Below are 15,245 nucleotides of genomic sequence, written 5' to 3'. Positions count from 1 at the left end.
TTTTAGTCTTTCAGAATGTACTAAAACTGTTATTAGATAAAAGTTGTCCTGTGATAGGAGTTAATCTTTTATCATAGCAACAGGCAGAAAACCCTTTCTTTCACCTCTTAAACACTTTCCCAAAGACTTCAGGCTTAGTCATTCAGCTTTTGAAAAGATCCTACTTTTCTCATGTACAATCTGAAATCTTTGGGTAAGCATATCTCACCAGCAGAATAAATATGCAGTGTTTAAGCATAACTTGACTCTCAAATACTTTATATGGAGCTATGTTTCTGAGTAAAAGATCTTAAGGACACACTTTCAGGCTTTTAAGAAAATAATCAACTGAATACAAAATGTTATTCATTCTTCTAATAAATATCTTCCAATAAATATCTTTAAGTTTAGTAACCTATTGACACAGACAACAGATATTTGCAATGCTTTCAAATGCGGGAAGACATATGCAATGTTTTCTTCTTCATATGTTTGCTTCTGAAGCATCCCATCCTGCAAAAAAATTAAGCGCATGGGCATGCACATGAAGATTTACAACAAACACAAGCAGGCTTTTGAACTTGCAAGTGTGTTTGGATTTAGGACTGCTCTTCTATCCTTCAGCATCCTTCATCATATCACAATGTTCTTCAGGCTCTTTATCTGTAGTTTGGAGGGCCCCTAGGCACTCCTGGCTGCACACCTGGGAAGCGTGCATTTCCAGGTGGATAGCCTGGCATTCCATACCCCCTGGGGGCTGGTGGCCTCGTGACAGCCAGGGAGGGGGGAGGAAGGTTTCCTCCTCTGCTCTGTGGGAGATAGTGGCTACTCGCGTCAGGGCCTGGATGCTGGGGTGACTGAGAGGAGCTCGCTTCTTGTGGCTGTCCCGTCTTCTTCGCTTCATTGCCACCCTGTCCTTTTTTGTTGTCTGCAATGTGTTTGAGAACAGGATTACAACATGAAAATGCAAAACAGAAATTCCCAAAGAGGCAAATCCTGCAGTCCACCCCAGCGTGCTGTGGAAAGTCGCAGGCCTCCCCTGCCAAAAGCCTGAAATCAGGGTAATGAACCTTCACGATATTTGCATCCTATTTTCCCTCCAGTCCTTTTTTCCTGGCAAAAGAGAAACAGCCTGTGAGATTCTTCAGGACAGACTGAAATCTGCCTTACCACACTAGGCTTTCTAATGACGATTGCTGCCATACTTTGTTCGCAATGCCCCTTCTCCCACTGAACATGACACAGAGGATAAACACTATCCTGAGCAGCCCTGGATCAATGAAATACAAGAGGCAGGTGCAAGACTTGGACCCACCTGATTTGTGATGGGTAAGAGGGATCACTGACATTCAGACCAGGGTTTAACTGTTGGTTGTTGGTTGTTTTTTGGGTTTTTTTGCCAGGCTGTGATCTTGTTACTCATAGCTTTGCTGCAGGACTTTTTTCTTCTTAGGCATTGCCTGGTATAGAATAATGTTACAGGGTTTCTTAAATGAACAAAAAAAAAAGCAAGATGGACTGGATCTTGAGCTAATACTTGTGAGTCAGTATTATGAACATCTTCCAGGAGATTATGGCAAAGGAAGCAGTCATGGCAATGAGGAAGAATATGGCCTGGCATACATGAATTCCTGAGTTCAAAACAGTCCTTACCTTGGTTTGAGGTGGATTCATCTTGTTTGCCTCCTGTTTGCTGTGGTGGCTCTGTTTCAAATGGATTTTCATCTTGTTCATTTGATTTTTGTGCCTTTTGTTTATTTCTTCTTTTGTTTTCTTCTGCTTGCTAATGATGGGGAAAGAGAAAGGGCATCTTTCAGTGATCTGAACAGCCTCTGTAATATTTAGTAAAACAAAAAATTCAGTAATTTTGTAATCCTTACACTTTGTAGCTTCTTTTTAAGTTCCAAGTTTGCTTCCTTGTAGGATTTGGATGTAGCGTTGAGATAATAAATACTCAGGCTAAATTTAAAGCAAAATAATTCCTTATTAGGCAATGTTTTAAATATAAAGACTCTTACAACATTCCTATAGCAACAACTACAGTTGTGCTAATATAAAGTCAGTATCTTTTCTTCTTTTATCATGCCTAAGTAGTAGTAGTATTTTGACAACAAGAAATATGCTTCCCCACAGAATGAAGAAGGCAGTGGACAAAAACATTGAGAAAAAAAATACCATCTTCCAATACCCTGCATTCAGTCTTATAGTAGCTAAGGAAGGTCTTCCATAAAGCTATGCCTGATTATATCTTGTATTTTTCTTCCTTTTTTTTCAAGTTTTCTGTATTTATTTTTAGTATCTTTGCCTGTGAACATTCCAGGAAAGGAATAGTACTAAAAAATAAATAAAAAAAAAACCCAAAACAAAATCAGTCAGAATTGATTATGTGTTTCAGAGGACAGTCTGGATTCTTTGTTTTTCTAGCCATGGTTATAGTAAAATACATTGTTAAGTGAACCTTGGCAAAATTTAATCTCAGAATTTGATTTTGCTTATAAAAAACCCTTCTGCAATTTCTATTGTATTCTGTAATCTTCTCTGTATTTATTGGCACTTCTGCAATAAAGGTTTAAATCTCAGCTCATCTCCACATAGAATTAATTTTTAGATCAGCAGTATGCTAGATAATCCTATATATGTATACAGAGTTTTAAAATGCCTTTAAAAGCAGGACTTACTACAGTTTCTAAGAAAGACTATTCTCGAGTCATTATTCTTTGCTAGGTATTGACTGACTTACAAAAAAATCTCTCTTAGCCCTATTTTGTAAAGTCTCCAACATTCAGTCACATACCCCTACCCCAACATCATAGAGGACATTGTTCGTCAGGGAAAGAACAAGGCACTGAACAATGGACACATTGAACGTTATTGAGAAATAACTCTGCTTCATGGTGAATGGTCATGTTTCTATTGAACTTGTTAAGGATTTAAGATGTGCTATTCTGCCTACTGGACAAGATGATCAAAGTCACGGAACTTCAGATCCCCTATAGGCTTTTGCATTTTAATATCCTTTGCACTACTGTAGTAACAACAGCATTTTTGAAAAGCAATAATAAAAACAAAAGAAAGGCATTGAACACAAAAGAGAGATTACCCTCTGTGTAAAGGCACGTTAATTATGATCAAATAAAAGGCCCATGAATTTTTCAAGTCCCTCACCGCAGGGCAATCAGCACTGTATTTAATTAGATATTCAGGCACTGAAGATCCAGAGTGGAAAAAAAAAGCAAGCTTTGAGTTAATATTCCATACGTACACCATCAGCAATATAAAAGGTAGGACGAGTCCAGGGTTAGAGGCATAACCAAACACCTTCCCAAACCAGGAAGGGAAGTCATGCTCCAAAGTTTCTGATATGACTTCAAACATTCTAGTCTTCCCACTATTAAATAGAAAATTTAACAACATATCACATACAAATATGATGGCAAAGTCAATGCAGTAGTATGAATATATAAGTTAAACACACTACATCAAACCTGGGAAAGGGACAATAAACTAAATGCTAACATTATTTAAAACTTGACTCTCTGAAAGGAATGTTATTTAAAGTAGTATCAATGATGTTATCATTGCTCTTATAAATGCAATTTTCTGTGTTACAGAATTTCTGACTTTTTATGTAATTCTTCCTCTTAGGTGACTGTGACTACTGCAGGTGGCTAGAAACAATCTCCCAGATATTTTGCATTCGCCAAAGTTAATGTGACAACACTTCTGTTCCTTTAGAAAGTGCACTGAGGATAGTGTAGATATCATTGTATTCACAACAGTAATGTATTATTCAAAGTTTTCATTGGAATCAGGATGTCTCTTTTACTATTCTCCTTGCCTTGCTTTCATCATACTTTGTTCAAACCAAAGACTAAAGTCTTTTAAATTTTTAATTTCATATATTGACTGTTGTGTACTCATTATAGTTGCATGCTATACTACCTCACAAGCACAGGTGGTGAAAACAGCCCTAGACTTTCTGGGTAGTGTGCACAGGAGAAAATGTGGCAACATCTAAGCTGGACTGAATGCAAGGCATGCATTTGCACGGGCAAGGCCAGACTAAGTTTTTAGAAAGGACTAATGAACATGAAGGTCTTGAATACTTCAGAACTAGAATCAGCTTCACAGCTGTAGCACAGACACATGAAATACTATGTCAGTTGGAGAGAGTCATAGCAGTCAAAGGCTGCACCACTATACATTTCACACACCACCATACATTCTGGTATGCCCCTTCTATGCATATGCAGACATTTCCTGGAAGCCATCAGCTTCAAGCCAGCAGACCAGAGGTGTATAGTAAGTTACTGCTCTCCTCCTAAAGAATATTTGCTAGTGTAATGACTTTTTTTTTACATTACAGCTACCTAAAATAAAGATTTTCTATTCTACACTTCAAATAAATAAAACCAAATAAACAGTTTTCTAGGATTCCAGCTTCAGGAATTATCCACAATGACACGTGACACAATTAAGCAGTCTATCAGGTGCTAACACTTATTATAGAAGCTGCATCATTTGTTGTGATGTGATAAGGCAGTTCATTACAACAATAACAAAAGTCGGATGTAAAACACAAAAAAACCTGAAAGGACCACAGTCAAAAGATGGTGGGATGGAGACAATGGTGTACACAGCAGGCAGCGTGGAGAGAAAGAGGATGAAAAGCAGCATGGCCATATAGAAGTTATTGGATCTGGAAGCCTTGAAGACCCTTTCTTGGGGAACGTTGCAGCACATCACTGCCCAGCACTGAAGGTACATCGAAGTGTGGAGGCGGAACACGTTAATGGCTGGGAGACATGGAGCATAAAAAGATCCCATCCTAGAAAAAAAAAACAAAGAATAAAATAACCACTTTGTTGTTAGACTCTGTTTTCGTAGATATGCCACCCTTTCACTATATCAGTGTGCTCTGCAGCCATATGCACCTTGCACTCAGAAATCAAGTTTATAAAACAGTCATTGTTTTGGTTGAGTTTTTTTACTGATCTTGTCTCTTCAGTTGTGCTTTAAGAAGAACTGGAGGCTTATGGGGCTAATTCTCCATATGAACATTTTGTTTCAAAGTTGCAAAGCCCTCTTTCTCTGCAAATTAAGTGATCACCTTATGAAATATTATCCACTCCTACTTTCTCCCTTTAGTTCAGGTAGCATCTCAGTTGTGTTGTATAAGAAAACCTAACAGCTGTACAGCTAGGTATTACCAAAACAATTTTGTTTTTTCTTGTTTTTTTCCTTGGTATGTATGGTTGCAATGCTATGGCACTGAAACAGTTACAACCGTTTCATTTTATCACACCTTGTTTCTTGTGCCATGCTGACTGAAGGGCAATTATTTTCATTTGTCTAGCCAAAAGATACAGAATGTAGAAGATTGGGAAAAGATTTGCAGCCTCTTTGATGCATTTTTGTGGCACTTCTTTGACATACACACAAACTTTGGGCTTTAAGGAAGTCAGAGCTTTGATGCAGAAAGTCTGATACCAAAGTCATTTTAAAGGGGAAAAATTGAGCTGTATCAAGGATTAACTTTGAGAAGCCAACAGCCCTTGAGGAGAGTGATTCCTGAGGAAGACTGAGCAACTTGCATGACGACTATACGCGCTGGTATTCTTTACAATTCCTGCAAAGTCCAAAGCCAGGATGCAACATAGACCTCTTATCCTACAGCTAAGGACTAATACTGCAGCAGCAGCATTTTATACACATTCACATGCTTGCTCAGATAAGAGTACATACATTTGTTTTAAGGGTTTTTCCCACAGGACACATGGGAAAAGAGTGGTAAGGTATTTTGAAAGGCTGAAATTCAAAGCAAAACAGTACTGGCGAGGTGCTTGCTGTAGCTAGCTGCCAGTACAAAAGTAAGATTCATCTTTGCAGCTTTTTCGTAGTTGATTTTACCAGCTCATTGCAAAATCCTGATGCATCTGATTCAACAATCTTAGCCCAGAACTAGTTTTGAAGTGGTCCCACTGACTGCAGTATACCATAGTTTGATATATGCTACATTACACTTCCATCAAAGTAGTCATGGAACCGGACCAGTATTTTGGAAGAAACTCATAGATATCGCAGTCCTGAAGATGCAACATGCTTTGCCACACCTACCAGATCATGCCTTGGTTAAAGATCAGTCCCAGCACATTTCCACTTATATCAAACTCAGAATATGAGGGCTGAAAGAAATAATACAGATGCTTTCATTAGGCTTGAACTAAGACTTTTAAGATGGCTTACAGTAGATTAAACCTGTTCAGCATACTGGCATTGTGTTGTAAGGCCTCTTGTTGCATCTTACCAGTGGATCACGAAAAAAATTGATATGACTCGAGACCAGCAGGCAGACTTTAACACAGCTTGTGGTATTTTACTGGAAAACTTTTTGAGATTTATTCGGAGAAGGTGCTAATGGAGAATTAAAAATACTTCTGAGTAATAAGTAAATTGCAAAAACAAGTATTGATAAATGTACCATTGGAGTGGTTAGCGGTGGTTAGTCTATGTGCACTCTGATGTGGTACCAGCCATGAGGCTGCTGTGATTTAATACTCATTTGAACTATAACAGTATCTTTCATATTTTAAGTTACACTGTTGAAGAATTCCTGTTAAACATTGATTGATGTTGCCAGTCATTTTCTTACCTGCTTAAAATTGATATCTTATTTCTTATTTGAGTGTGTTTGATTCTAATTTTTACTTCAAATCAGCTATTCGGTCTTGTTATCACTTTGTGGAAGAAAGCACAGTATCATGAATTTTTGCTTCCAATATAGACACAAGAGATTATTTTTTTGTCTTATATTTCTGAACTATCCATCCGACCCTTTCATTCTGCCTTTTCAAACATGTAATCATTTCCACATCTCTTCTTTAACCTTATTTATTAGTCTCTAATTCATTAACATTTCCATCTGCAAACACTGAATGCACTGCATTTGAGCAATGACTGAAATACACACACACATATGAATTTGTGCACACGTGAACCAGAACAAAACTTTCTGGTAAGAAATTGTAGCTGTAAACTTTTGCTTTCCAACTAAATGCCTGCTTCAGGCATATTATTCATGTGTCTTTGCACTGTCACAATTCTGATTTAGTCAGGTTTCTCAGAAAGTTTTGCTACACCATAGCTGGTGACTTGCATGATCACCTCAGTGGGTGGACAAAAAGATCATGAATAATGCGTATCTACCAGGTATTAATTACATGGATGACTGGTAGTGAGAGGAAGGTGTACGACATACAAAACCAACTATTAACTTATGGCTGAAGCATGGCAAAATTGTTCTACTAAAATCACCAGTTAAAGTCACTATTTTGAATTGTATTATGTTATATTGTTGGAGAGTCCCTATACTCTTCCTCTGTATCTTTGCGTATACGTACAAATGTGTATGTATATGGTTACAGCAAACTGCTCTGTTTATGTTGCATCTATTTGGGAATCTATTTCTATATGAGGACAGATTAAATAGATTACTAGTATTCAATTAGAAATCTGTTGACTAAGGACAACTGTATGGAAAAAATACAATAAGTGGCATGGAAAGATGAATAGGATCATACATAATCAAATAATGTGTGACTGTTCTTCATAACATAGGTGCTAGCATTAACAAATAATCTGAAATTTATTTTTGAAACAAACAAAAAGAAGTGGTTTTCCACACAGCACGCAAGTTAATTTCTGGAATTTATTTCAATTTATTTCAATTTTTGGTTGTCAAAATACTTAGTCTAAAATTTAATGGATAATAGGTACATCATGGCCACTAATCACAGAGATACAGGTAGATCTGCTTTCTAGGGAAGATTTTAAGCTCAGATAATTCCAGAAATTCAACAATTTCCAGTTTGCATTTTCACTTCTGGCTGTTGTTTCAGGCAGCTTACTGGACCTGAGGATCATAACAGACCAAACCATTAAAGCCACTCTTGTAACCTGCCAATAAATACCTGTAATAAATTTGTTTCAACACCCCTTACAAGCAGATGTGTTGTTGACACTTTGAGAATCATAGAATCATAGAATCATAGAATGGTTAGGGTGGGAAAGGACATCAAGATTATCTAGTTCCAACCCCCCTGCCATGGACAGGGACACCTCTCACCAAAAATATATCATGGAAATAAGTATCCTCTTGTTGCTGGATAAACATGCTACAGCTTCCTTTAAGAGGGCTGAAGCCCTTGTGTGTGGGCTGTGAGTTTCACTCTCACGGCTTATCACCTCTATGCATGTTCTTTACTTTGTGTATGGATGAATGATGAGAAGGATGGTATCTGTGCAGTTTTTTATTCCAGGCTCTTAATTAAAGCCCTTTCATTTATAGGCTCTTTTCTATTGATTGAATTACTGTATTATATTCTATTAACATCCCTAGTTAAAAGTCTGAAGTGTTAATGGATGAGTGTATGCATCTTCATCTGACAACTGGCACTCCCAGTTCAAGCAAAAATGTCCTGTAGTTTACTGTGTGATTCTCAACATTGGAAGATTCAGGCATTTCACAAAATTATCATTTCCTGGGAGGCTACTTTTAGTGAAAAGAGAAATTTGTACGTGTGTGAATTACAAATTTTGAGGAAAGGAAAACTAGAAGATGGCAGAACAGCTACTTTGGCCACTCATACAGATGGCTTTAAATGACCTAGCTCTTTCCCATACCTCTCAGTAAGTACTACCAGCTAAGAGGTGAAAAAGCAGCATCAGACCTTACAGTGTAGGTAAGTTAGCTGGCTATGTTAACCTAGCTCAGTTCTCTGTAAAAGAGTGGAAGTCTCATTTCCAAGTGAAAAGCTCTATGACCACTTAAGGGACTTACTACCTTTATTTCAGGTACACTAATTCTAGCAAAACTATATAAGACTTCTAGAACAAGTTCTTTCATAGTTTTCTCCACAAACGCTGTGTGCTAGAAGGCCCTATCCAAAATCCTGTAGAAATCAATGAGATTGTATTCTGTGGAACAGGGAATAAGTCTTAAAATTGGAAATGTGTGAAAAATGTGTACCCAGTGTTCTTACACTATCCAGTGTAGAAAAACCCAACATTTCCTAAGGCTGAAGAATAAGACAAATATTAAGGCACAAGAAAATTCTGAGAAAAATTAACACAGTGTTGTTCAGGTATTTTGAAGGTGATGTGTCTAGCCAGCCGTTAATTCTGTAGCATTGAAAGGAAAATGTAATTTACTACAAAAATGTGAAGTGATAATCTGAAAAAGGCATTTAATATAGCAAATCAGATACTTACAAATCCATACTCCAAGTCCCAGCACCAGCAGTAATTGAAAAACCTAACAAAAACAGCTCTCAAGAAATCGCCAATTAGAATTGTGATGTATGTTGTCATCGTGTCAGAGACAGTCAGCCGCACAAATTCCTGTTAGAGCAATATTTTGGTTTAAGCAATTAAATAATTACAATAATAATGAAATACTGGACTACATCCTTAATTGAGCTTACCCTGCTTCAACACAGAAAAGACTGCTTCTGCTCTACATTAACCAATTATGAGAAATGCCAGGAGAAAAATTGCCCCTCATTTGCTAGAGGTATGCTTTGCTCTAATTTGTGCTCATATTATTAGACGAGACTTCCAGTGCATGATTAGACTGGGAAAGGCTTCCAGCCAAGATCGCTGCTGTAACAGAAATCTGAGCTGATATGTTAAATAGCTTTTGATCTCTTTGACTGTGGGAAAATTTAATAAAAAAGGAGTGGTTTCTTTCTCAAGGAGCACAAAGCTTCCAGTACACATGGAGAGGAAAGAAGAAAATCCTAATGTAAGTCTTCATTCCTGTACTTTTAGTAAATAAATTAAATCCTACTGTAACAGGCCTTACACAATAGCCCAAAAGGCTGTTACTCTCCCTGTTATGAAATTAAGTAGAAAACTAGTGTAGTGATGAGCTCTTCATGCTCTTAATTATTCAGCATCACTGAAGAGAACAGAGGGGTTGTTTTTCCTCCCTGTCTGCTCCACGACAGTGATACAGTCAGAAGGTGAGATCATGAAAGTGATGGAACAACAGAAAATGTTGTGATTCAGTGGTGAATTTATTCTCATGCACAAAACAGACCAAATAGAGGAAAGGGGGATGTTACAAAATTCTTTTGAAATTACATTTTGCATTAATAAGTCAATAATAATATATGTTCAACTGAATCAAATAAAATGACTGAGCAGATTTACAATCAATCACTATTGTTCTTTCGTATTTTGTTACTTGGCTATAGATAGAGATGCCTTCTCAAATGTACATTACTGTAACAGCTGTCTTACATTTATTTCCTTGTTGAGCTACTCAATTTTTTATAGACATTTTCTATAGGTCTGTAGCGGTCACAAACAGATAGTCCCTTATCAGAGTTCTAATAAGAATTACCACATTTATTAGGGGTTGTGACAAATCCAAGTTTTCAAAATTGCTAAATAGGTTTTGAAAGACAAATACGGGATAAGAAAGAACATAAATGAAAAGAATAGTGAAAAGCGGGGGGGGGGGGGGAATATTTTAAATGCTGTTAACTACCGGGAGAAATAATTTTCTAAAAGACGGGATCCAAAGAAACTCAAAGTATTTTTTTTCTCTACTTTTTGGCTCAGGAAAAAGTCCCACATTTTGCTTTTCCTCACATTTTTCCCCCCTTAACACCGCTTACTAGCAGAAATAAAGAGGGTTTATATATCATACCTTGTAACAGACAATGACCTATTTTCAAATATGAGCTTAAAGCAGTCACATTACCTGTCCTACCATTGTTTCCCAGCATGGCCCTCTGGGGACATCTGCAGGGTCCACCTGTATTGGAGGAGCAGTCGAATTTTCTGGAATCGTACCATTGTACAGACTAGCTTCCCATATTGTCATGTTATACTTGACTATCTTTTCTTCTTCCAACTAAGTAAAGAAAGAAGTGGGGGAAAAAATACAGCATGAGCTTGTTACCAGCTCGCAACCTTTTCTACTCCAAAACTCCCATTACTAGGTGAGGCATGGACATGAAAGAAAAGAACGTCTTTCACTGATATGTCTCACTGGCTGGAAATCCTCATCCTTGCCCACCTACATATTAAAATCAGTGAAGGAAAATAAATAGCTTGCCTTGAGATTGATTTCATCCATTAAGGCAATAATGAAAGTGTAGAGATTGCCAAGAAAAAGAGCAAAGATTCGTCCCAGCTGCCATCTTAGAGCTATACGAGGGTGGTAATTTTCCAGAGAGCTGATTACATCAAATAAAGTTGGACAGAACATTCCTAAAAGTGACATAACCATGTTCACCTAAGAGGGGAAAAAAAATAAAAATAAAATAAAAAAAAAAGGTTTATACTGAAATGTTAGGCAAATTCTTTTGTCGTTATTGACTTGGGTGTATTGCAAATTTCCATTATTACCTTTTACTTAATGAAAAACAAAATCCACTCTGGGAGTCACAAGATGTTTTCAGAAAGGAAGAAAAAGTTGGGAAGTTAGTTGTTATCTTCTGCAGATGGATATCTGAGGGTTTGTTTTTTTAATTTTCCATTTCATTTAAAAATAATCAAATGTTAGTTCTGACTAGAATGTACATTTCGAACAAAATTCTGCTATCAGAGAACTTAAGTAAATCTGCTTCCAGTACTGTTTAATGCTGCATCTCTACCACATCTTCCCAATAGACCTAGATATCCTATAAGGAAGCATTCCTACAGAAATAGTGCACTAAATAGTATTTATCTGAGATCTCACCAAAAGTTAATTGTAGATGTCACGAATCATGGAATCATATCTCAAGTTGGAAGGGACTCATAAGCATCAAGTCCAATTCCCCACTCCTCTCGGGACTGCCTAAAAATAAACCATCCAACTAAGATCATTATTCAGAGGCTCCTTGAACTCTGACAGGCTTGGTGTCACAACCATTCCCTGGAAGCTTATTCCAGTGACCAAACACCCTCTCAGTGAAGAACCTTTTAGAATAGAATAGAATCATAGAATAGTTAGGGTTGGAAAGGACCTCAAGATCATCTAGTTCCAACCCCCCTGCCATGGGCAGGGACACCTCACACTAAACCATCCCACCCAAGGCTTCATCCAACCTGGCCTTGAACACTGCCAGGGATGGAGCACTCACAACCTCCTAATGTCCCAGATGAACTTCCTCTGTTGCAGCATCATTCCATTTCCTCATGTCCTATTGCTGGTCACCAAAGAGAGGAGATCTATTCCTTCACTGCACCCCTTGAGGAAGTTGTAGATTGCCATGAGATCACACCTCAGCCTTCTCTTCTACAAGCTGAACAAACCAAGTGACCTCAGCCATTCTTCATCAGTCTGGCCCTCAGGACCTTTCACAATCTTGGTCACCCTCCTCTGAACATGCTTTCAACAGTCTGATTTCCTCAAATTGAGGAGCCCAAAACTGCACACAGTGCTCAAGTTGAGGCTGCACCAGGGCGGTGCAGAGTGGGACAATCATTTCTCTCAACAGGCTGGTTGTGGCTGGATGCACTCCAGGACGTGGTTGGCCCTATTGGTTGCCAGCGCACATTGCTGGCTCATATTCAACTTGCCATGAAGACGAACTGCCAGGTTTCTTTCCATAAGGCTGCTCTCCATCCTCTTGTTCCCCAGTGTGCATATATCAAGAGGGTTACCTCATTCCAGTTGGAAGGTGCCACACTTGCATTTGTTAAATTTCGTACAGTTGGTGATTGCCCAGCTCTCTATCCCAGAACTTATGTCCTTACTACATAAGCAAATTCAAATCAACCCTGCTTTTTTCCGCCTCTAATTAGAAAACTCTAATGTGATTAACTTGTCTTCTTAGCAATATGGAAATAGAGTAATTTTACTGAAGGCAAATTGAGAAAAACAGATACTTAGCTTTTATAGAATGTTTGAAATACAGCATAGCTTATAAATTCTACAGATGAGTGAAGCACTCTAGTAATGTAACATTCTTAAGTCACTGCTGGAAATTATTTGAAAATTTTGGTTCTAATTCATTGTTTCAGCCAAAAATGGAAATAACTGAAAAGGTTTCAAGCGCAATTATTCAATTTCAATTTGAAATAAAACTGCATTACAAAACATGTGCCTTTGAGGGACTATAAACAACAAACAAGAAACAAAAAACAAAGCCCCAGTCTAAGTCACAAAGGTGGCTGGAAAACACAAATATGCTTATTTGAGATAAATCATATTAAAGCAATTAAGTAAAAATAATTTATTTAGTCACAGAAAAAAAAAGTAATTGTTCACAGAAGTCTGTCTCTGAAGTGAGCATTTCTCAGCCATGCTGGAATTCATTTTGCTAGAACTAATACTATACATGTTTCCTACTACCCAGAGAGCTAGGACTGCTATTGCGTTGCAGAAATAATATGGCAGCAGAAAGACACTATGCCAACAAATAAACTCACTCACAAATATCATAAAATCATAGAATAGTTAGGGTTGGAAAGGACCGTAAGATCATCCAGTTCGAACTCCCTTGCCATGAGCAGGGACACCTCACATTAAACCATGTCACCCAAGGCTCTGTCCAACCCAGCCTTGAACACTGCCAGGGATGGAGCATTCACAACTTCCTTGGACAACCCATTCCAGTGCCTCACCACCCTTACGGTAAAGAACTTCCTCCTTATATCTAATCTAAACTTCCCCTGTTTAAGTTTGAACCCTTGTCCTATCACTACAGTCCTTAATGAAGAGTCCCTCCCCAGCATCTTTATAGGCCCCGTTCAGATACTGGACAGCTGCTATGAGGTCTCCACGCAGCCTTCTCTTCTCCAGGCTGAACAGCCCCAGCTTCCTCAGCCTATCTTCATACGGGAGGTGCTTCAGTCCGCTGATCATCCTTGTGGCCCTCCTCTGGACTTGTTCCAACAGTTCCATGTCTTTCTTATGTTGAGGACACCAGAACTGCACACAGTGCTCCAAGTGAGATCTCACGAGGGCAGAGTAGAGGGGCAGGATCACTTCCTTTGACCTGCTGGTCACGCTCGTTTTGATGCAGCCGAGAATACGGCTGGCTTTCTGGGCTGCGAGCGCACACTGAAGCCGGCTCATATTCATTTTCTCATCGACCAGCACCCCCAAGTCCTTCTCTGCAGGGCTGCTCTGAATCTCTTCTCTGCACAACCTGTAGCTGTGCCTGGGATTGCTCCAACCCAGGTGTACGACCTTGCACTTGGCATGGTTAAACTTCATAATGTATGTATCAGCCCACCTCACAAGCGTGTCAAGGTCCCTCTGGATGGCATTCCTTCCATGCAGTATATCAACTGAACCACACAGCTTGGCGTCATCGCAAACTTGCTGAGGGTGTATTTAATCCCACTGTCCATGTCAGCAATGAAGATGTTGAACAAGACCAATCCCAAGACCAATCCCTGAGGGACACCACCCGTTACTGGTCTCCAGCTGGACATTGAGTCATTCACCACAACTCTTTGTGTGCGGCCATCCAGCCAGTTCTTTATCCACCAGGTGGTCCATCCATCAAATTGATATCTCTCCAATTTAGAGACAAGGATGTCGTGTAGGACAGTGTTGAACGCTTTGCACAAGTCCAGGTAGATGACATCAACTGCTCTGCCCCTGTCCATCAGTTCCATAGCCCCACCATAGAAGTCCAGCAAATGGGTCAGGCAGGATTTCCCCTTAGTGAAGCCATGTCAGCTGTCACCAAGCACCTTGTTGTTTTTCATGTGCCTTAGCATGCCCTCAAGGAGAATCTGCTCCATGATTTTGTCAGGCGCAGAGGTGAGACTGGCTGGTCTGTAGTTCCCTGGGTCATCCATTTTCCCCTTCTTGAAAATGGGGGTTATATTTCCCTTTTTCCAGTAGTCGGGAACTTCACCTGACTGCCATGATTTTTCAAATATGATGGACAGTGGCTTAGCAACTTCATTTGCCAGCTCCTTCAGGACCCGTGGATGGATTTCATCAGGTCCCGTAGACATGTGCACATTCAAGTTCTTAAGATGGTCTCAAACCAGATGCTCTCCTACAGTAGGTCCAAGGTCTTCATTCTCCATTCTCTGCGTCTGCCTTCCAAGACTTGGGTGGTGTGGTCAGAGCATTCGCCAGTGAAGACCAAGGCAAAGAGGTCATTCAGAACCTCAGCCTTCCCCAAATCCAGGGTAGCCAGCTTCCAGAGAGGGCTCACATTGTCCCTAGTCTGTCTTTTATCTGCAGTGTAATTATAGAATGCTTTCCTATTATCTTTCACGTCCCCAGCCAAGTTTTACTCTAA

General features: G+C 39.0%; 1 protein-coding gene across 1 annotated transcript in view; it reads right to left on the bottom strand.

Moving 5' to 3' along the window:
• Nucleotides 1-638: 638 nt before the first annotated feature.
• The window catches only part of TMC1 (transmembrane channel like 1), a 64,097-nt gene continuing 49,490 nt past the window's right edge, over nt 639-15,245 (bottom strand). The window contains exons 12-20 of the mRNA XM_065662014.1: nt 11,105-11,284; nt 10,748-10,900; nt 9,250-9,378; nt 6,097-6,164; nt 4,568-4,807; nt 3,242-3,367; nt 1,860-1,938; nt 1,633-1,762; nt 639-907 (exon numbers count right to left, since the gene is read on the bottom strand). Of these exons, the coding sequence (XP_065518086.1) occupies nt 639-907; nt 1,633-1,762; nt 1,860-1,938; nt 3,242-3,367; nt 4,568-4,807; nt 6,097-6,164; nt 9,250-9,378; nt 10,748-10,900; nt 11,105-11,284 (1,374 nt within the window). The remainder of the gene's footprint in view (nt 908-1,632; nt 1,763-1,859; nt 1,939-3,241; nt 3,368-4,567; nt 4,808-6,096; nt 6,165-9,249; nt 9,379-10,747; nt 10,901-11,104; nt 11,285-15,245) is intronic.

Source organism: Lathamus discolor, chromosome Z (assembly GCF_037157495.1).
Source record: "Lathamus discolor isolate bLatDis1 chromosome Z, bLatDis1.hap1, whole genome shotgun sequence".
NCBI lineage: Eukaryota > Metazoa > Chordata > Aves > Psittaciformes > Psittacidae > Lathamus > Lathamus discolor.
Note: the sequence above shows the minus strand (reverse complement) of the source record. Positions and strands in the feature narration are given on the sequence as shown.